The sequence below is a fragment of the Dasypus novemcinctus genome, chromosome 5 (assembly GCF_030445035.2).
Source record: "Dasypus novemcinctus isolate mDasNov1 chromosome 5, mDasNov1.1.hap2, whole genome shotgun sequence".
In the NCBI taxonomy this organism is placed as follows: domain Eukaryota; kingdom Metazoa; phylum Chordata; class Mammalia; order Cingulata; family Dasypodidae; genus Dasypus; species Dasypus novemcinctus.
In genome coordinates this window covers 139,589,073-139,613,357 of record NC_080677.1, presented here as the reverse complement: position 1 = coordinate 139,613,357, position 24,285 = coordinate 139,589,073, and the positions used below count along the sequence as shown (strand labels likewise).

Below are 24,285 nucleotides of genomic sequence, written 5' to 3'. Positions count from 1 at the left end.
TTTGAGGGACTGGTTGGGAAAACTGTTTCTCTCACAATTCCAACACCAGACAAGTCCTGCTGGCTCCTTAGTTTTATTTGATAAAAGTGTGAATTAATCACATTTGTCCAACCCCAATGCTTCTAACTACTTTTGAGCAAGAGAAATGAGAAAAGATGTGGAAAGTTGTAAAATACTAGCGCCTGGGCCCCACCTGTAGAGATTCTAATTTCACTGGTCTAGGATGCAATCTGGCATGGTGATTTCATAAAGGTCATTAGGTGACAGCTCGTGCACCCCAAGTTATGAACTACTTTTCCAGATACACCTATTAGGGCCTCACAAATACCTAAAACCTAAAGGTTCAGCCAAGGAGTGATGCAATGTCAAAGCCATGCCTTCTCTATGTAGACAGAGTCACAGAGAAGGCATTAAAGGACAACAAATGACACCCAATTAATTTTATAGTCACCAGAGAGTAACTTGGGATATTACTAGACTACCTTGATCCTGGTTTATTCTCCTTTAACTCACCATGGAGAAAGGAGGAGCTGGGGCTTATACCAAAAAACTAATCTCAAAGATATGTGAGAATCCAAAGACTGAGCTCCTGTCTGCTGGCCTAGGGTTGGAAAACAAAACAACCCTATACAACTCTAAAATGAGACTTGACAGTATTTAAAACTGGCCCCTAAGGAATTCATTTGGCTTAAAGCTTTTCCACAGTAATACTTCTAATTGCAAAGAACTCCAAGAATACTTCTAACTGCAGAACTCAAAGCACCTCACACAAAGTTTTTCTCAAACATCTTGCCTTCATTTATGCAAATTTCACAGTGCTCCACAACACATCCTCGTCTGCTTCAAAATACCCCCATCACATCACACCTTTTCATCTTTAACCTCATGGCTTCCAATATGCCTTAAATTCTTAGACACCTAGTGTTCTGTGTGAATCACTGGCCAGTGGCTAGGTCTGTCCATGACCCAAATGCACCTGCACCACAAGCTAAATGGATTTATCTTTAAGTTTCTAGAATGTAGTTTATCCTCTTATAATGAGAAGGGATTCAAAACCATATACAGGGAGCAGTGTGTAGCTCTTTGGTTGAGTACCTGATTCTTATGTAGAAGGTTCCAGGTTCAATTCCTGGTACCTCCTTAAAACAAACAAACAACCCCACATACAGATATAGGTAGCTGTACCATTTTTTATTTAAATAAGTAACCATTAGATATTACACTACTCCTCTTAAAAATAATGGGGAAAAAAATGACACATACCTAGAGTAGGCAGAAGAGTGAAAGGAACCCCCGGGAACCTCTACTCAGCTTCTACAATTATCAACTCAAACCTCATCTAATTTCCTTTGATATTTTGAAGCCGATCTCAGACATTCTATCAATTCATCTGCAAATATTTCCACTGCCTGTATCTCAAAAAATTAAGGACTATTTTTTTAAACATAACCACAGGACAATTATCACAGCTAAGAATGGACCAAGGTTCCTTAGTATCAAGTACTCACTCAAAGTTCAAATTTCCAATTGCCTCATAACTAGAATATCTTTGTTAGAGTTTGGTGCAATCAAGATCCAAATAAGGTTCTATCACTTGTGCTTAGTTGACAAAAATAATAATAGTGGTGGCTAAAAATCATTAACTCTTCCATCTACAAGTTCAAACGGTCTCTCATACGCTTAGAAAACTTAGCCAGAGTTAGAACCTTCCTTTGCTATATTCTTGTGCTCTTTCCTAGCCAAACATCCAGCAAACCACATTAAAATCTAAATGGAAACCTACTCTTAGGTTGCAAACCCTGAAGCAGCAGATGCCATTAGTTACTACTGTCATCATACCCAACTCTGAGCTATTGCCAGGTCGCCCTGTAAAGTAACATAATTTCCCTTCATCTTCTAGCAGAGAAAATAGACTAGTAAGAGTCATCGAGGGGGTGGGGGGAAACAGTGCTTGTGCAAGGAGACTGAGAGTAAACAAAATAAAATTTCTCTTGAGAGAGGTATCTATATTTTAGGTTTCTGAGGTTCAGACAGTGAGGCATACCTTATCTCCATCAGTTTGACTCAGATAAAGATTTGTGGCTTCAGAGAGCATACCATTTCCCTCTATAAGGCCCAATTACAAAAAAAACCTCCTGATCAAGCAGGGAGTGAGGTAGTTCTTGCACTAAGGATGATGAGTGCTTTAAACCTAGACAACATACCTGTTTATCCTACCCTAGAAAAATGCATTTAGCCAAAGAAACTAACTTTAAATAAGCAACCAAAGATTACGCATTACATATTTTTAAAAATCAGGTCACCTGTGACTTAAGAAATGGATTGGCAATTCTGGTTCCTTCAAGAAACATTAAAAACGCAGGCTTTTAAAACAGACCTCCTCCCTAACGAAACAAATCTTGTGAGTTTAAGCTTATTCACTGAACACTAGTTTCTTGCCTCATTACTTTCAGAATGCATAGAATTCCCATATATGTCACTTTACCTATTTTCCATCCCATTATATTGAATGATGCCCTTCAACTACCATGACAAAGGTGGAGCTTCTGAAGAATTTGCTATTCTCTAAATAAAAACGATGGTATATATTGCCTAGCAATAATATTTAGCTTAACTCCCAAGTATCACTGGTTTGTTTTCTCCTAGAATTGAACGTACATTAACACTCTCACCACTTAAGGCCTATTAAATTTATCACGTCTATGTTACAAACAATTCTAAACAGACTAATTTTAACAGTAAGTGAGTTATACACAACTTAATGTGAAATGGCCAATGCAGGTAGGACAAAGTGTAAAAAATTGCAGCAGCATGGCACAAATAATGGCAACACTGCTTATGGAAAGATAGCAAGTATGCAGCACTCCTTGCTACAGGCCAAGGCTAATGATCAGAAGTAGTTACAAAGTGGAACTACACTGGCCTTACAATAGGGTCAGTGGTGTGAGGGTCAGTGATGTGAACTGGAGAAGTCCTGTATTTCTTTGAGCTTTCACTTTCCTGACCTTTGAAATAAGAGCAAGGTCAAACAACAGGGTTGAATGCCACAATGTACATAAAAGCAGTTTAAAGCAATTAAAGTATCATTAAAAGAAAATATTAATATCAATTTTCATGGCACTCATCATAAGCAATATCTCAGTATCTTTTATTCTTTAAAATTTGAGGACCTTGTGATTTCACAGCCCACAATTACAGGGCTAACATAAGAGTTAAGAGTAGAGATTTAACCTCTGAGACTTCCAGCTCTCATCCTACATGTCCTTCCAGTGCAAGCCCATATTTAGGAAGATATGCATTTTGGATTACTCCTTGCAAAGAGAGAGGCCTGCTCTGAGTGTAAATCTACTCTCTTTTAGTAGGGGGATCTACTTGAGAATTGGCAGTCAAGTTATAAGTGAAGACTAGGAGATGGCTACTGACTAAATTGCAGGGTGTGGAGAGGACCATTTTTTGAGGGAAAGACATACCAAGCTCACTTACAGATAAACTGAATGAAAAAAGTACATGGAAAGGCATATGGAATGAGATAATATTTCAAAACATGGGTAATATATTCATTTTCAGAAATTGCTATATGAACTATATAAAAAACATCAATTCTACTGTACTGGTAACCTAATATAAACAACATAAAGATAATTTACACAATTTAAAAGCAATCTGTACTACAAAACGAAGAGAAATAATTTTTTATATTTATACTATAATTTTGTATAGTAAGAAGGAATCCAAATAACAGAAAGTAAAATCTAAACTATGAAGAAGAAAAAATTATCCACAATGTATTAAGATAAATCATTTTATAAAGGGAGCAAGATCCTACTCTATTTTTAACACACTGTGGAAATCAAAGAAGTTAGCCAACACTCAAAATCAGTTTTATTATTACCTCCATTTTAAAACAAGGCAAAGGTTATCAAACTTTTTAACCTCCTAAAAAATTAAATATCACGGTAGTCACAATACCACATACTAGGAAAACAACTACTGGACCAGGAGTTGGAGGGAAAGGATTCTAGCAGATTTGCCATCATGTACTGGTGTGACCTTGAAGGAAGTCCCAATATTATTCTTCAGAGAGACTCACCGTGATCATATAATTTCTTACATGACTTGTTGAAAGTTGAAAGGTTATTTTATGCCCCAACTGACATCTCATCTAGACAAAATTAAATGTCTATTTGAAGTGTTAGATCTTAGGTTTTCAAAATACTGGTTTTGATTCATGAAAATCGATGATTTCTATTCAGTCTCCATCCAGAAAACCATCACAGATGATGAAAAGAATGTGGGAAATTCTATTTCTCTGCAGCAGATTCTATTTTTGCCCTTTATAAACAATGACTACACCACTATATTAACTACAAAAATTATTATGGGCCTATAAAAAAGTGGGGGGTAAAGGATGCCAAGAGGGGCTCCAGAAGAAATTATAAAATCTTGAAAACCCAATGCAGAATATCACATTTTTTCCAATGTCTTTCATATTAAATTTAGTCTTCCAAATGAAACTATTAACACCATCACCTATATTATCACCTACATTAACACCATCACTACATCACCCATTTTATGTCTTTATCTGAAAAGCAGTTCAGAAAAGAGGTTCAGAATGTGTAACTCATGGCAGGCCCTGGCCACTGAGAGGGCAAAAAGTCATTTGGAACATGGAGAAAGAGTAACAGAATTAAGTTAATTGCCAGATAAAAGAAAAGATAAAGATAATAGCTATTTCCTTAAAAAAACTGAGTATTTAAGATCATCAGGTCCGTTTCAGAGTTCAAAACCATATTTAGCTATCAACAACTGAATGTCTACTAAAATATGTTCTGGGACATGCTAATCCCACAGAGCAATGTTTGGGCTTTTCCCAGGATTTCCTTCTTTTCACTTTAATTCATCTCACAATGAAACTAATATGAAGAAAAATTAAAATCTTATCATTAATCAATATATTTAATATTTTAACTTTACAAGGCTTTTCTGGGATATACAAAATACTAGGTATTTTCTATAAGTGAACAAGAACTTTCAAAACTCATAAGTACATGTCAATATTCTCTTGACAAAAGTATTTAAAATCAGATAAAATCAGAATTAAAATATTGACAGTACCATGTTTACTATCTATTAATTAACCTGGGGGAAAAGAGTGGAGAAGGTGCCTTCCTTTATAATATGACTTTAGAGAAAGAGAACCTGCCTCATTGCCACATATCTACATTCTTAATAGCTGTTTCTCCAGATTGAGAAAAAATTTAGCCAAATCTTTCCATTACTGTCTGTTAACATAAGGCAGATTATGTTGATCAAGTAGTAGACATCTTTATATACACACTTCAGCAAATTTAAGAAATTTTCCAGCCATAACATTTTATTTTTCTTGTGCAAGAGCTCTCCTGAAGAACTCACTGCCTAACTTGTCAACGGACTACTAACAAGTGTCCATAAAAGTATAACAAGTAAATGTCTCAAGTCAACAAGGTTCCTCTTAGTAAATTAACCAAATAAACAACAAAAACATTAACTTGTTTCTTCCCCCCATATCCAAAATGACACCTCATAACCCACTTTCAAAAAGCCAACCAATTTCGCTTTTCTATTCCTTTTCCAAACTTCCCTTAATATTTTTAAATATTTTTATAATAATATTTTAATAATATTTAATATTTTCAAATAATATTTATTTACTTAACCATTTTCTTTTTTGGAAATTTATCACTATTTGGTTAAATGCTTCTAGTTTAGCTTTTTGTAGTATAAATAGGTTAATACATAGAAATACATTTTAGTGGTAAAAAAAAAAAAAAAGAAATGTCATTCCTAATTCTATAACCCATAGATAATTTACTTCTTCGGTATAATTTCTACTAGTGTTATATGCATGAAGTACTTTTTAAAAGTTGTAAATTACTAAAGCTTAGACTTGTTACTATACCTTCAAGCATCTTTTTCATTTTGGGAATTAAGTATACTCAAAAACTTCCTCCCTGTAACAGCAAGTTACATTTTAAAAACAAAAAACAAGATCTGCCAGTATCCCCCCGAGCCAAAAATCACTGAAATCATCTAGAAGCTATTAAAGGAATGTATCACCAGCTGTTACATGTTCACAACCATATCAAATGCTTCAGTTCTTTCCTGAAATGGAGCCTGAATATAGTATATAGTCTGACTGATAATATGCAAATGAAAACAAACCCTCATAGATAAAAAGAGACTCACTTTTCCCAAATACATACAATTCAAGAGGACTTGGCTGCTGCTTTTTTCCCCTTTTTTGTGAGGGCAGGAATAAGGGGAGGAGGAGGAAGTTAATTGTACATATATTCAAATTATGAATAGCACTAACATAATTTGAGATTACATCGTAAAATGCATCACCAGCCCACTAGTAGACTTAGTCACTTAAATATTGCCCAAAAGGTGTCAGGGACTAGAGATACAAAGTGAGATACTGTTGTGTTTAAGGAGTTCAGTTGTGGACAAAGGTAGGTAAAAAAAAAAAACGGTAATACGATGGGTATTTTAACTAAAGGTATGCAAACATACAGAATGGCTCAACTGCTAGAAGACCTAAGTGATGAGTAAAAGTATAGAAAAGCAAATATACAATTGCCAGGATTGGGAATAATATATTAAAGAATATGGGAAAGTCGTGTAAAAAGGTGCGATGAGGGAAATGGACTTGGCCCAGTGGATGGGCGTCCGCCTGCCACATGGGAGGGCCAAGGTTCAAACCGCGGGCCTCCTTGACCCCTGTGGAGCTGGCCCATGCGCAGTGCTGATGTGCACAGGGAGTGCCGTGCCACGCAGGGGTGTCCTCTGCATGGGGGAGCCCCACGCGCAGGTAATGCGCCTAGTAAGGAGAGCCGCCTACCATGAAAAAGAGGGCAGCCTGTCCAAGAATGCTGCCCGCACACATGGAGAGCTGATACAGCAAGATGACGCAACAAAAGGAAACAGATTTCCGTGCCACTGACAAAAGAGGCGACAAAAAGAAGAACACGCGGCAGGTGGATGCAGAGAACAGACACCTGGGGCGGGGAGGGGGTGAGGGGAGAGAAATAAATAAAAAATAAACCTTAAAAAAAAAAAAGGCGCGATGATGACCACTTAGAGGAATGAAGTACTCTATTACTCTGATTTGAATATAGAATGATGGCTATAGTACACAGAAAAAGTAGGCTGAAACCAGATTATACAGTGTTTAAAAAGCCAAAACATTACTAATAATAAATGAGAGTAACTTAATTCTACCTATATATTGAAGACCACATCTGAACAATCTCACTGGTAACAATGTAGAAGATGAATTGAGAAGGCATGAGAAGGTGGTCAGAAGCAAGCAGAAGAGTTAGATACTACAAATGCTATCATGATTTAATAATTAATTTTTAAGTTAATGGCATTTGAGAGTACAGCTGTAAGGATCAGTTTATCAAAATAAGTAAGGGTAAGTGGATGTGGTTCAACCAGCTGGGCATCCACCTACCACATGGGAGGTCCTGGGTTTGGGTTCTGGAGTCTCCTAAAGATAAGTGGTCATCTGCACCCGCAGCCACGAGAGACAGACGTCGCACCCTGACACAACAGTTAGATGCCATACCCTAGCGCAAGGAGCAGACACCTAAAGAAGCAAATGCCATAGGCTAGGAGACGCCTCAGACTTTGGGGAAGGCGGTGTGTCTCTGGGCATTTGCCTCCTATATAGGAGTTCCCAGATTCAGTTACCTGTGCCTCCAGAAGGTCAGCAAACAATGAGCAGACAGACAGAAAGAACCATGGGGGGGGTGAGGGAGGATAAATTTTAAAAGTAATAATTTTTTTTTTAAAGTAGGAAGTAAAAAGTGAAAGAATGACCAATTACATGAAAGGGGAAAATAACAAAAAATGGATCCACAGGATCTGGATTGGGAGGCAGATAGAATTCTGGGAGCAGTAATGTAGAATATAGAGGGAAAATGGATTGAAAATTAAAGGTGAACTTAAGGAAAACAGGGGAAACTCACCTTAAGACTGAGTACTGAAAACATAAAAAAAGACTCCCAAGATGAAATAGTACATAAAATCCACTTAGGAGGGATTTTAGCAAACAGTAAAAAGGAATCCTACAAATCCCAGTGGGACTGGTGTCCCTACCTCTACTGAAGTTCCGAAAAAGTGTCTTTTATTTAAAAAAAAAAAAAAAAAAGACAAAAAAAATACACAACCCATAGATTGAACTCCCTAACCCTGCTCTTCTAGCATTTTTTTAACACACTTCTTCACAATGTAATTGTTTAGATACAAATTATGTCTAAACAGATACTCTTCCCTTAGTCTGGGACTGCCTTTAAAGAACTCTTTTTTTTAGAAGCTTCCAGGAACTGGCACATAATAGGTACAGCACTAAAACTCCAAACGTTCATTTGTGGTTTGGACCAAATGCTTTGTTAGTTACCACAAGATAATGCAGCTTAGCAACTTTCTGGCAAACAATGAGCTAGTTTCCTCAGAGGGATAGTTCATGAAGCATGTGGCCAGTTTTAGTCACAGGCTTCATCAAGGCAAAAAAAAGATGCACAAGAGCATGCCGGGATTAGGAACTTTGCAGCCAGACTTGACTGGGATTCCACTCAACCACTGTACCTCAATAAAATGAGGATAAAACTGTATTCACTTATAGATTGCTGTGGTTTTAAATGCTGGGACAATATAATTGTGCCTGAAACAAGGCACTATTAGGTGTTATCATCATCTAGCCAAAGGGGAGTTTGGTAAGGTTTTTATAATACAGAAATCAAGGAAAGCAGAAGCAAACTCAGCCTCCATTTTCTCATCTGTAAAAGGGGATGGAAGGCATGGATCCAGTTTGTTTCTGGAAAACCTCTTCGAACTGATCCCTCAGAGGTTCCTCAGCCTCAGGGGACACCACTTAACTTCCCTTCTCAGAGCTGTTCCACCTTAGTATGTTTTACATTAACTAGGAACTAATAACACACATCCTGAACAAAAGTATGAAACCCAAGCCTCAGCTTCATTAAGAACCCTATTCTAGTACTCTGACACAGTAAGATATAGTAGTGGTTGACACCTAGCATACAATCAGGAAAATAGCAGAGGATAATGAATATGACATGATAACATGTTAGGATGAGGTGAGAGGGAAGAGAGTCTAGGCAGGACTGGGACCTATGGAGGGACCCAGATTAAAATTCATTCATTCTCAACAATTTATCAACTCACAACCACATAAAACACATTATCAGTTCATGTTGTTCCTCTTCTTCCTACAAGTTAATTTTGTGTGGTTGACTCTGATGCCACATATCCATCCCTCTTTAGCTAAAACATGGTTAAGAAGTATTTTTGTGAGCATGTGTGCCTATGTGTTTTGTTGAAGACAAAAGGAAAACCTTCAAAATTCATTTCTAAATGCCAACTATATAAACTAGTAGTCTTTATAAATGGAATCCTGTGTACTATATATAGAAAAACCTATTCATGCTACATTAGAACACTGTTCTGCTTTCAAGATCACTCTTCTCTTCTGTAGTAATTTACATGTATGTTTGAAGCACTGCTTTTCCAAAGATGGATCAAAATTGCTAATGATACATGAAATAAATCTTTTAAGAGGCATATAAGAGAATGTTCTATTTTTCTAGGATCACATATTTCCCAAATCTCATTTTTCTAAAGACATAGTTGATTTCACATAGAAATTTAATGACAATTCTAACTGCTCAGAGTTCTTCGGTCTTCTTTGAGGTATTTTGATCTCATAACTGATTTTTAAAACCTATTTAGACAACTGGGTATGCACAAGCAAAAGAATGAAGTTGTAGCCAAGCCTCATGCTACATACAAAAATGAAGACAAAATTAATTAGCAACCTATACAAAACAACTAAAACTATAAAACTGTTAGGAGAAAATACTGGCATATTCATGACCTTGGATAAGGCAATGGTTTCTTATATATGATACCAAAAGCACAAGCAACAACAACAAAAAACAAACTGGATGTCACTGATATAAAGAAAACTTGTGCTTCAGAGGATACCATTAAGAAAAAATGAAAATATAACACACAGGAGAAAATATTTGCTATCTGATAAGGGACCTGTAGCCAAAACATATAAAGAACTCTTACATCAATAATAATAAGAAAACCTGGGAAACGGACTTTGGCCCAGTGGTTAGGGCGTCCGTCTACCATATGGGAGGTCCGCGGTTCAAACCCCGGGCCTCCTTGACCCATGTGGAGCTGGCCATGCGCAGTGCTGATGCGCGCAAGGAGTGCCGTGCCACGCAAGGGCGTCCCCCGCGTGGGGGAGCCCCACGCGCAAGGAGTGCGCCCGTGAGGAAAGCCGCCCAGCGTGAAAAGAAAGAGCAGCCTGCCCAGGAATGGCGCCGCCCACACTTCCCGTGCCGCTGACGACAACAGAAGCGGACAAAGAAACAAGACGCAGCAAATAGACACCAGGAGCAGACAACCAGGGGAGGGGGGGGAATTAAATAAATAAATAAATCTTTTAAAAAATAATAATAAGAAGAAAACTTAATTTTCAAATGGATCAAGGATCTGAACAGATTATTTCTCCAAAGAAGATGTGCAAATGACCCATAAGCACATGAAACTGTGCCCAACATGGGGAACAGATGTGGTTCAAGAGGTTAAGGGCCTACTTACCACACGAGAGGTCCTGGGTTCAATTCCCAGTGCCTCAAAACAACAACAACAACAACAACAACAACAAAACACCCCCCCCCAACACACACACAAAGGAGCCAGCTCAGGGCAGCAAATGTGGCTCAGTGGTTGAGAGCCAGCTTCCTCGGTGGTTGAGGTCCCAGGTTCAATCCTTGGCCCCCGGTATCTCAAAACAAATGCTCAACATCATTAGCCACTAGGAAAATGTAAATCAAAATCACTATGAGATACCATTTCTATAAACAAAAAGTCAGGTAGTAGTAAGTGTTGGTAAGGATATGGAGAAAATGAAACTTTCATACATTGCTGATGGGAAGACAACATGGTGTAGCTGTTTTAGAAAGTTTTGCAGGTCCTAAAAACGTTGAACAGGGGGAGCAGATGTGTTTTAAGCAGTTGAGCACCTGCTTCCCACATGGGAGGTCCCGGGTTTGGTCCCTGGTGCCTCCTAAAAACAAAACAAAATAAAATAGCAAGCAAACAAACAAAGAAACCAACTCAGAGGAGCCAAAGTGGCTTAGTGGTTGAGCACCAGCTTCCCACATATAAGGTCCACGGGTTCAGTCATTGGCACCTCAAAAAAAAAAAAAAAAAAAAAAGGCAAAACTGGCTGACATGTCAATTTTATAAGCAAAATAACAAAGAAATCATAAATATAGGTTAAAAAGATTTCCACTTGATATTGCTAAATATTGGATAACACTTTATACTCCACTGAAGTGGCTTCTCTGATATACAAAGACAATAACAAAAAGTTGCCCAAAAAGCTTAGTACTTTAAATTGCACTTCCAACCCTGGTATTACTAGTGGGAAGACAAACAGCTAAACTCGGTCTTCTGTATGTATGTACATTTATAGTCTAGAGGTGAAGATAAAAATTTTTCCTTCTGGGATGCCAAGGGCCAAAGTATTCTTTGTTTCTCCCTCCTTTAAAACAGCGAAACGGCATTAGTCCATACTAGTTTTACTAACCACTACAAGGGAATCCTAATAAACACCCTCCAAGAAACTGCCAAACAGAAGTAAATTACTAAATACTAAATCACATATCACAGTGGACAAAGGATGACAGGATAATTCTTGATGGATTAGTATTTCAGATGTTTCAAAGGAAAAAAAATAGTAGGGATGTGTACATATATGGGCAGAACTTTATAACCAAAATAGGGAAAAGCCCAGGAGAATACAAGTTCACAGAACTGACAAGGTAAAATTTCTGAAGCATTAATTTTAAAAATACATATTTTATATGCTACGTTTTGAATTGAGAAGATAAAAAATACAAATGATTTAGATATCAACAAAAATTAAGCATATTGGGAAGCGGATTTGGCCCAATGGAGAGGGTATCTGCCTACCACACAGGAGGTACAAGGTTCAAACTCAGGGCCTCCTGACCCGTGTGATGAGCTGGCACCCCACACGCAAGGAGTGTGCCCCATAAGGAGAGCCACCCAGTGTGAAAAAAGTGCAGCCTGCCTAGGAATGGTGCCACACACATGGAGAGCTGACACAGCAAGATGACACAACAAAAGAGACACAGATTCCAGGTGCCACTGACAAGAATACAAGCAGACACAGAAGAACATACAGCAAATGGTCAGAGAGAGCAAACAACTGGGGGGGGAGGGGGCAAGGAAAGGAAGAGAAAAAAATCAATTTTTAAAAAAAATTAAGCATATTTTTATATTAAAACCTATGGGATACAGTCAAACCAAACTCAAAAGCAATTTTTTAAAAAAGGCTTACATTCATAAAAAAAAAAACACTGAAAATACATTCTGCAGAAGCACAGCTCAACAAGAATAAAACAGAAGTCACGATAAAAATCAGTTGATAATAAAGTTGATAATAAAGAGACTTGCTAAATATTACAAGCTAGTTCATCAAAAGGACAAATAAAACATGTAACCACTTGGTAAGTCTCAGTTAAAAAAGAATGTAAGGAATAAGAAATATAATCAGACTGAACTAAAAACCACACAGATCAATACAATCGACTCAATTAAAATACCAAAAATCCTTTGGCTAGGCTCTACAAAAGACATAGACCAAGATTCCAAATAGTGCTAACTACAAACAAGCATGATCAATTGTAGAGTGATTTGGACTACCAGCCATTCAAGCCAGTTAGCAAGGATTAAATTCTCAGCAAGTACAGGTTATTAGACTTTAAGGGGCTTTCCTACAATTGCATTTTGTATCACACTGCATTTTGTATTGCACTTCCTCTTTTTAAGATGCTTTTGATACCTTATCTCTGTTTCTTTGTATACTTGTGGACTCTTCAAACAGGTCATGAAGCTCTTTCTTTAAGAAACAGTGAAAGAGAGGACTGAAATGACTCATGGATTAATTTCCTTCTAGTTCTGCATTTTCTGATTTACATCAGCGTGCTGGCATAACATAAAGCAACCTTAGAAGTTTCAGGTAAGATGTCACTTGCTTTGGCATAAGGCTGATTAGTATTAGTGTTACAGAGTGAGAAAATACATCAGAAACAAGTCTCATACAGGCTGCAAAATCTACAAATGTTTCCACTTTTTGCTTATTTGTGGATGGAGGACTGACTGTATCTTTAGTATTCAACCAAACTATATTTTTACAATTCTCAAATGAGCCTTTCACTTCCAAGTTGCAATGCTTTTGCTTAGGTTGTTATTCCTACCAGGACTATCACTTTACCAAAATCTTACCCATTTAGTGAGATTAAGTTTAAATGCCCCAACCCATAAGCTCTCCCCCTTCACTCAAATTTTACTGAATTTACTTATATATTCAATTGTACCATGTTATTACGCAAATCCTTTCTTTCCAACTAAGCTGAGCTCTTGAAGGCAGAGAAAACTTTCTCTCTTAAAGCTCCACAGTGCAGACCACATAGTAAGCAATCCATGACTTCTTTTTCAAAAAAGGACTCACTACCACTTCTGCAATATTTGAAGCTCCAAGGTCTCCTTGAATGAAAATCTGTCGTAATGTGAATTGCTAGAAGAGAAGCCTCATTTTTAAAGTTATTTTTCCTTGGTGTCATGAATGTCTTTCCAAAACAGTAAACAGCCAGAAACTGAAGGGGTAGAGAATAGGATGATGATAGGGCTCTTCTCTTTTTATGAGAGGCATAAATCCCGTCAGGGAAAAGGCTAATAAGTAGTGAACTACTGCATGTATTGACTGGACTGTGCAATGTGATATTCTACAGAAATATTCACTATTCAGTGATCCAAAGAGTAGAGAAACGCCATAAATCAAGATTCATGTCCTTACTAGATGTTCCGCAAGTCCTCCAAAAAGAGATCTAAAGTTGGTAACTGGCATATTGGGACAAAGAGATAACACATCAATGTTCCAGAGTTCATTACAGAAATGAATAAAGTATGATGGCAATCAACCATTCTGGATTTATTCAACAAAATTTATTGAGTACTGGGGATAATGCCTGCAAACTAGGGATAAAATGGGGGGGGGGGGGAGGGACACAAAAAAACAACAAAGCAAACAAATAAACAAAAACAGACAAAAAATTTCTCCCCTTATGGGGCCTGTATTCTTATGGGGCTTTGACTCCAGAACAGAATTCCTTTATATTCTGAATTCTAGGGTAGGAGGGAAAAGGGTTTGGGAAAGATCTAGTCAGGGTTCTCCACTAAGTGTATGACTCATCCAGGGTTTTAGAACTCAGGAGTTAGCCCCTTAATAGCAATTGATACAAGCACAAAAGGCAAAGAAGCAAATATTTACAAAAACAAATTAGCAATGACAGCCCTCTGATATCAAATATATTCACCTCTTTTTTAATAAGACTCCAAAAAATACCATCTAGTTTCTGTTTATTTGTTTGAGGAATCCTGTTCTGGAGTCGACCCCCACAAGAATACAGGGATTGACCCCCAGAACTCAGACATAGGAAGCAGACGCTCAAATCAATCACCTGAGCTACATCTGCTCCCCCATCTAGTTTTTAAAGTCTCTGGAAATAAAGGTTCGCACATTCCTTTGACTTTCTTCAACTTGGAATAACTATTTTGACATAGGAACATCTCTGGCCTATCATACTGTAACTGTTCATCACACTTCAGTACATAAAGCCTATATTTAATCATTAAGTTGCTAGCATTGCTAGGAATAGCAATGTGACGGTATTGAAACAATAAAAGTCATCTCCATGACCATAACTAACTTATACAGAATTAGCTTTGCCATAAAAAGTAGATACTTATAGAAGTATCTTAAACAAAAGTGGTATAACTAGACTGACATTAGATCTTGGGAAATGGTGGTGGAGGAAGAATCTAATAATATAAGCAAATAAGGGGCAACATATTTGTCAGAGGACCTTACCATTAATCTAACCAACACAGAAATACTACCATCGTAACATGAACTCAATAGGTAACACGAGGGGGGAAATATAGCTCAAGCAGTTGAGTGCCTGATTCCCACATGGGAGATCTGAGGTTCAGTTCCCACTGCTTCCTAAAAACAAACAAACAACAAGCAAACAGGCAAAGAAACCAACTCACGGGAGCCAATATGGCTCAGTGATTGGGCTCTGGCCTTCTACTTAAAAAATCCTGGAATCAATCCCTGACCCCAGTACCTCAAAAAGGAAAAAAGGGAGTGGGGGGTGGTATAATATGTAACACAACCACTGGGCCTAGGTCCTCATGAACACGAAGTATCAAATTCACTGAACATACTTTTGTACTTGAAAACCTCCAGAAATGGTAGCACCTACTTCCATTCTATTATTGAACATGCAAATGGTTGTTTAGTCATCACTGAGACCCAAGTAATAGAAAATAAAAACCAATTATAAATAAATGTTGAATCTTCCAAAAATAGAAATATTTCCAATTAGTTAACTAGTGCTTAGAGGAAACAAAATCAGCATTCTCTTAAATAGTGCTTAAAGAAAACAAAATCAGTATTCTCTTAGAGTGATGACAGGAAGAAGTAGGTAGTGAGAGACAGAACAATCAGGAATTTAACACTGATAGGTAATAAGGAGAAATGAAAACTGGCTGGAAGGATATTTAGTCAATTTAAGTTTAAAGAGTCATCCCATAAATATTTCTCAAGTTTTACCATACCGTAATGAATACCTACTTCAGGAAACTATGTATACAGACTGTGAAAATCTATTGTATGAAAATTACTTCAGTAAATTCTGAAGGTAACTATACCCTTAAAAAATTCCGCCCTTTTAAGAACTTCAAAGGGGAAGAAAGATGAATCACTAATTCATGCCACTATTGATACATAGACAGTTGCCAAATTTCCAAAATAAACTTGGAAACCTTGGAACCACTTATATTTTGTAAAAGGGCAAGAAAATGGGGAATAATCCATCAACTGAACTGAAACAAATCAAATGAGGAAAAAACTATAGGGAAGAAAAAAATAAGGAAGAAATGAGAAAAATATAGCAGATTGATGTCCCCCTCAAAACTTTGCTTTCAGGAATTAAAACAAATTTCTCAATTTCAATGAACATTAAAATTCTTGCTCCTAAACAAGGAAGCTGAACAAAAACCAAACAAACAACAAGTGATGAAGTCAGATACTTGGATGAACTTATGTATAACTGTGCATACTTGGATACAGACAGTTGTGGGAGTCAACATTTTCAGAGGCATTCATGACTAGAAAAAGATTTTAGAAACACAGAGTAAAGGAAAAAGTTACCAGGACCTTTAACTGAAATTAGACTGCTGTACCAACTCATCATTTATTTCAATGGTGCAGCCTATGAATGCAAAAAGACAATTTCTTAACTTTTTAAAATTACTTTCAGAACACTCTGGACTCAATCTCCTAGGAAGTTTTGTTTAAAAAAAAAAAATCAAAGGATGAAAATTTGACAAGAATATCAAACTGCCATATGTTTTGAGCATGGAGGCAGTAAGAAAATGTTTCTCTTGATAAGTACTACAAATATTCCTTTTATAATTAAAATTTTATACATGTTTTAAAAAGCCATATCCATTTAAATAAATATTTACTTACAAACTGTTTGAAGTAACCTGCAGGAAAATAAATGCAGGGAAGAAAAATAGTAACAGAAGTATAAATGTTTAAACCCATGGAACACTTCCTTTCCTCCTGTCCCATCCCCCCCTAAAATCAGCAGGTTAAAAATAATATTAAGTCTAATAATAAAGTTTTCTGCACTATTATTAACTTAATACAAGGTCACTTTCTCAAATACAAATTATATTTGATTCTGATACTCCCCTCAAAAAATTTATACCAAAAATTCCTTAGATTCAAACAAATTTACCAATGACATCATGATAACTAAACACTTTAAAGCTATGTTTATTAAACACTTCTAAGTATGGACATCCAAGTATGTTCAAAATGCTGAGAAATCAAAATGATAGCAAAATGCTTCTTGGTATACTTTAACAATTACGGGGTAGACCAGACTTCCTTTGCTTTCAAAATACATTGATTTACTGGTCTCACTTAGTGATAGCTCAAGACTACGCAATTAGCACTAGTTTATGCCACCCATTAATAAAAATAAAAAATAAAACTCCCAAGTCCAAAAATTTCTATCTGAATTTCTCATTTAGTATCAATCAATCTATCCTGACAGCATAAATTAAAGTAGGCTTTCTAGGATTAGAGTTCAAGTTGTGAAATGAGACTTCAGAGAACAGTAGACAAAAAACTTCAACTTTTCCCAAAGTGTTTCATAGCTAAATACCTACCTTACTGAGAGATATGGAGAGCTGTGCGATAAGTTACTCCAAAGTACATTTTTAAGAATATCATTCATTATTGTTTTTAGTTCAACTGCCTTCAAATACTTAAAATAACTTTTTCTAACATTTTTTAAAACCTCTCAGGTCTTTTAAAAACATCTTCTACTTACATTCAGTTTCTAAATATACATCAGGTTCTACAAAGACACTATGCTACCAGATCTTTTTCAACTAAGCCTAAGGTAAAAGAAATTTATTTGCTGTGGAATAACCCTATAGGATTCTTCTATTCTTCTAACAGTTTTTCATACTGCTTATTCCCCAAAACAATGAAACAGATTGGAGTACTTAAGGCTGGCTGAATATTTTTTACTTCTGGAATTTTACTTATCATCAGTGATCATGACAAACTTGGACTGAAAAACAAAAGAAACATCTTTATTTTGGCCCACATCTAAATCCATCCATGAATTTACCAAGCACACTGTCCTTAAATAAGATCAGGCCAAATAATAAACGAGAACATACTTCTAAAACTGAAATTGTTTCTTCCTTCCCCTGTACAAATGTTACTGTACAAATGTTACCATAGTTAAGATGTTCAATAAACTGCTAAATTATTTAACATAAATATGAAAATTTTCATATACTCTCCATATATATTGAAGAAAATGTCTACATGTCAATTAAATGCTGCATTCACCTATGATGAATAGCATAAAATGCTAATAAAGTGACACTGGAACCCCAGGCACAAAAATCATACACAGACACAAGAAGGCTACAAATCCCATTCATGAAAGAATGCACCAAACACATTGGCATTTATTTTCTTTTTTTTTTTAAGCAAATAACAAAGACCCAGTTTACCAGCTTTACTTTTTATAAACCTAAGCTTAACATTACATATTTAAACAATGGTCAAAACTTACTGAATTGCCAGCATTCATGCACAACGAGAAAACATCTTAATTTATATTAAACCAGAAATGTATCACCACATTAATGTATTAATATCTTTTGCTACTAAATACTGAAAAAAAAAATTTGAAATTATTTTTGTAGAAGATTCATCCTGGCAATGTTAACTTCACAGCAGACTGCAACTACTTGGCTCACATTTCAAACAAAATGGAAAGAGCAACATCCATGCTGGTGTTAGTGTACAATTTTGTCCTAGCACTACTAAAGAATCACGGTTCACCTTGGATTAAAGTTTAATAAAAAAAGCAAAGTGCATACAGAAATTTACAACAATTTAAAAGACAAAAAGAAAAAATGGTCCTATTAATGTGGTCCCAACAATAAACTCAAAAGTCTATGACAAATAGGTGCTCCGATGAGCTGTTTATAAATACTTTATTTAGATTAGGTACAGTTATACTGAAAGTAGAGTTCGTTTGAAATCTTCAAAAAAATGTTCCTGTTAATCCTCAAATGGTGCTTGTTATAGTTTAACATTTCTGTTAAATGCGTGCGTTGAATTACTTGTTATCCAAGCGTAGCGGCTGCTCCTTACCATTTATTGTTAAGGACTTTAACTGGCCATCTTCTTCAACTTCTATTCTTTCTTGATCATTCTCAATAATTCTGTAGGATAAAATTCACGTAAAAACCTTTTCTTGAAGTAGCTATACGTGTGACTATATATGAGTATTTTTAAAGGACATTCGATGCAATAGAAATATATGAAATAGCTAACTTTAAGGCTGAAAAAAGTTTAAGTCAACCTGCTGACAATGGATCTTTCTTTGATGAAACCAAGTTATTCTAACAGAAATGTTCTGTCTTAAATACTAAATGAATGCAGAGATACTTACTGTTCATTAATAAAAGCAGCTGTTTTTAAAAGTTCCACTTTACCATTCTACAACACCAAGGAAACTTATTACACATTAAGTGTAAGCCTAAATAAAGATTATTTCTAATAAATAACATTAAACAAATGTCAGGCAGGTTTTTGCTCTAATTAATTGAGATGTTAAGGAAAAGATTTCTCATGATGCCAACATTTAATGTACACTGTATATATGACACTGGCAAATATGCAGAGTAAATGTGGCATCAGTGAATCATTCAACCACTTATTTAAAAATTTAAATTGTATATATATATGCAATCATGTCAATATCATCTGCAAATAGAGTTATATTTCTTCTTAAAAAATTTTTTTTAATTATATAAGACAACCATACCTCTTTGTTGTAATTTTTCTGCCATTAACTATTTTAGTAGAAGTTGATACAGATTTGAAATTGCCCATCCTATTACCACCAAAGGACGTTGAAGAAAATGAAGTGAGGCCCCCGTGCCCCAGTGAACCAAATGAAGAAAATCCTTAAGGAAAAGAGAAACAAAAGATGATGAGATTAATATTAAAATATTAACTTACTATTTAAAAAATCAGTTTCAGAACTTAGTAGTAGATAATCTGATGCAATAAATATGTGCAACCAATGAATAGCAAACCATACAAAAAACAGATCAAACTGCACAGAGAACAATGACTAGGAAGTTGAACTACAATATCCAAAGGAAAGGAAGCAGCACTCACTTTCATAGAGAGAAGCACTCACCTTCCTTTGAATAACTAAATGCGTGCTTTGGGGAAAGAGAAGAGAACAACAAGGTATTTCTTTTGGGCTCCCATCTACCACGAGAGGTCCAGGATTTGATTCTCAGGGCCACCTGTTGAAGGGGAGCTGGCCCATGCAGAGAGCTGGGCTGAGCAGAGAGTTTGCATATGTGGAGTGCTGGCCCACGTAGCAAGCTGGCCCAAGCAGAATGCTGGCCTGCGCAGGAATGCTAGCCCATGTGGAGAGCTGGTGCAGCAAGATAACACAACAAAAAGAGACAAAGAGGAGAGACAATAAGAGACACAGCTGACCAGGGAGCTGAGGTGGCCCAAAAGATTGAGTACCTCTCTCCCACTCCAGAAGGTCCCAGGATCGGTTCCCAGTGCCACTTAGAGAGAAGACAAGCAGACACAGAAGAACACAGAGCAAACGGACACAGAGAGCAGACAGCGAGCACAAAAACATCAAGGGGGAGGGGAGGAATAAATAAATCTTTGAAAAATAAAAAAGATGATGAGAGATTAATATATCAAAATGTAAATTTAGTACAAAAAAAAATCACTGAGTTTCAGAACTTAGTAGATAAACTGATGTAATAAATGTGTAACAAATAAACCATACAAAAAACAGATCAAACTGCACAGCAGAAATGTAATGTATAGGAAGCTGAACTACTGCAAAACCCAAAGGAGAGGAAGAAACACTCAACTTTCCTTTGAATAACTAAATGTGTGCTTTAGGAAAATAGAAGAGAAAAACAAGCTAGTTCTTTAGGGTCATATTCTCCCTCTCCTTGACACTGTTTTGTGGGACCATAACGGCATTTTCAACATAAAAAAGATTGACCCTATTTATGGATAAATAAGTACAATGAATCACAGAAGGAGCAAGATGACAAAACTTATCTTAATCTTAGAGCAACAATGACTTCACCATCAGTAATGTAAGCCCAACTTGCTTACCTTCTCCTTGTACTCTGACCAAAGGGGATACAAATAAAAATACTAAAAGAATTTAGGAAGAATGAAACAATTATGTAAAATAAATTATGGATTGATATAGAGCATAGAAATAATTTTCAACCTCATAGCTATCAAACTACGACTACTTAAAAAAACAAGCCACCACTTATCGCCATTCCTCAGTAAATAAAACCTCTCTCTCACATTCTGAGACTGGTTGGCCTATTAAAAGAGCTTAATACTCGTCCTGTTTACAAAGTACCCACATATAAAATAAATATCCCATATTCCCTTAAACATGATTTGATAACCAGGTTCTAATATTGTCTAATGCAACTGATGTCCAAAAGAAATGTGAGCCACATGTTGTTTTGAATTTTCTAATTACCTCCTTAAAAAGATATAGATGAGATTAGTTTTAATATAAATTTTAGCCCAATATATCCAAATACTATAACTTCATCACATAATGTGATTTTAAAATTGAGGTGTTTTAAATTGTTTTTCAAATACTGAGTATTTGAAATCCAGTGTATACTGTATACTTTGGTTTTGTTTTTAAAGATTTTATTTCTTTATTTCCCCTTCTCCTCCATTGTCTGCTCTCTGTGTCCATTCGCTGTGTGGTTTTCTGCCATCTGCTTGCATTGCTACGTGGCCCTGGGAAATTGCATCTTTTTTGTTGCGTCATCTTGCTGTGCCAGCTGTCCATGTGTGCGGCGCCACCCCTGGGGTGGGCTGCGCTTTTTTCATGCAGGGTAGCTTTCCTTCCGGAGCACATTCCTTGTGTGTGGGGCACACTTACACGGGAATGCCCCTGCGTGGCACAACACTCCTTGCACGCGGCAGCACCATACATGAATTGGCCTGCCACACAGGTCAGGAGGTCCTGGGTATCGAATCCTGGACCCTCCACATGGTAGGCAGACGCTCTTATCAGTTGAGCCACATCTGCTTCCCTATTGTACACTTTGTAACATACCTCAATTTCAAGAGGTCACGGGTCAAGTGCTCAAAAGCCACATGTAAATAACGGCTATGGATTTGACAGTGCAGGCCTAAATTAAACTTGGACTCACACACCGTTTATAAGGCCCCTTAAAGATATAAACAGCTCCCTACCCAACCCCAAGATCCATTTGCTGGCAGTAACTTCTTAAATAAAATACTACTTTCCTGGATTTTTAAATCAATTATATTATTAAATATTCATGAAGGATAAAACCCAAAGTGTACAATCAATGGTATTTGGTATGATCACAGTTGTGCATTCATCAATTCAATCATTAGAGCATTTTCATTACTCCAATAATAATAAAAAAACCTCTACTTGCAAAAATCACCTCTCAATCTCTCCTTCCCCTGCTGTATATAGCTGCTCTTCTGTTTCCTTCTAATTTATTTATATTTTGTACAGATGGACTCAAATAATATTCTAGTTTCTTTCACTTAGTACATTTCCTTTTTTTTTTCACCCCTAATGGAAGATTATTAATATATTGCTATAAACTAAAGTCCATTATTTTGTTTTGGTTATATTTTTGCCTACTATTAACATCTTGTAACATGAATGTACATTTGTTCAGTTTCAAAAAAGTCATATATGCAATATTACCAATACTTATATTTCATATGGGGCTTCACTATGCAACAGTCCCATGTTACATGTTAACTTTCCTTCTAGTAATGTTTGCAGACCACAGACTTTCCCTTTCAAACACTGTCATACACATACATTAGCACTGCTACTTACAAACACTATAATGTGTTTTAACTACTTTTATTCATTTTCAAAGATTTACAGACTACCTTCTACCCAGTTCAGCACAGTTTAATCCTCAGCTTTCTATTCTCTAACCTCATTCTATTTTCTGGCAACCTATATTCTAGTTAACTCCATGAGCTTATACATTTAGTTCATAATAGCATTATTTGTCCTTTTGTGTCTGGCTTGCTTCAACTCAACAAAATGTACTCAAGGTTCATCCGTGTGTCTGTCATGTCATTTCTTCTTAAGGCTACTTAGTATTCTATCTTACTTGTACACAATTTATTCACTCATTCATTGGTTGATGGACACTTGGGTTGTTTCCATCTTTTGGCAATTGTGAGTAATGCCACTATGAACATCAGTGTGCAGATGTCAATTTGTGTCACTGCTTTCAGTTCTTCTCAGGGTACACCTAATAGTGATAGTTTGGTCACAGGACCAATCAACATTCAGCTTCCTTAGGAAGGACCAAACAGTCCTCCACAGTGGCTGTTACCATTCTACATTCCCACCAACAGTGAATAAGTGTTCCTAATCTCTCCACATCCTCTGTAACACTTGTAGTCTTTTTTTTTAAATATACTTAGATTACATGAATGTTACATAAAACATGTAGGGGATTCCCATTTGCCTGGTTCCCTACCCCTCACACTTCCCCACATTAATAGCATCCTTGATTAGTGTGGTACATTTGTTAAAATTGATGAACACACACTGGAACAATGCCACTAAGTGTAAATTACAGTTTACGTTACAGTTTAAACTCTCTCGCACACAATTTTTAAAGTTATAACAAGAAGACAATGGCCTGTATCTGTCATTGTGATGTCATTCAGGGCAATTCCAATGTCCCAAATAATTTTCTTTTTAATAGAGGCCATTCTATTAGGTGTGAAATGATATCTCATTGTAGCTTTGATTTTCATTCCCCTAAACACTAGTAATGATGAAAATCTCACATGTTCTTTTTTGCCATTTGTATTTCTTCTTTGGCCAAATGTGTATTCAAGTCGTTTGTCTATTTTTCAATTGGGTAGTTTATCGGTTTATTGCTGAGTTGTAGAACCTCTTTATATATCAGATATTAAACCATTACAGGATATGTGATTTCCAAATATATTCATACTCTCCCATTGAGTTGGTTGCTTTTTTACCCTTTTAAGAAAGTCCTCTGAGGTACATAAGTATTTAATCTTGAAGAGGTCCCATTTATCTATTTTACTTTTCTTTTGTCCCTTGTGCTTCGGTGTAAGGTCCAAGAAACTACCATCTACCACAAGATATTGAAGATGCTTTCCTGCATTTTCTTCTAGTAGGTTTTATTGTCCTGGCTTTTATATTTAGGTCTTTGACCCATTTTAAGTTGATTCTTGTATAGGAAGTCAGAGAGAGGTCTTCTTTCATTCTTTTGGTTACGGATATTCAGTTCTCCCAGCACCATTTGTTGAAGAGTTTTGTCCCAGCAACATGGATTTGGTAGGTCTGTCAAAAACCAGTTGTGGGAGGAGATATAGCTCAGTGGTTAAGCACCTGCCTCCCATGTGGGTGTCCCGGGTTCAAT

At 36.4% G+C, this 24,285-nt stretch overlaps 1 protein-coding gene across 3 annotated transcripts in view; it reads right to left on the bottom strand.

The window, feature by feature from the left end:
• The window catches only part of DNAJB6 (DnaJ heat shock protein family (Hsp40) member B6), a 108,559-nt gene that overhangs the window by 19,221 nt on the left and 65,053 nt on the right, over positions 1–24,285 (bottom strand). For all 3 annotated transcript variants that reach the window (XM_058297613.1, XM_058297615.1, XM_058297614.1), the window contains 2 exons: positions 19,611–19,752; positions 18,935–19,005 (listed from right to left, as the gene is read on the bottom strand). In XM_058297613.1, the coding sequence (XP_058153596.1) occupies positions 18,935–19,005; positions 19,611–19,752 (213 nt within the window). The remainder of the gene's footprint in view (positions 1–18,934; positions 19,006–19,610; positions 19,753–24,285) is intronic.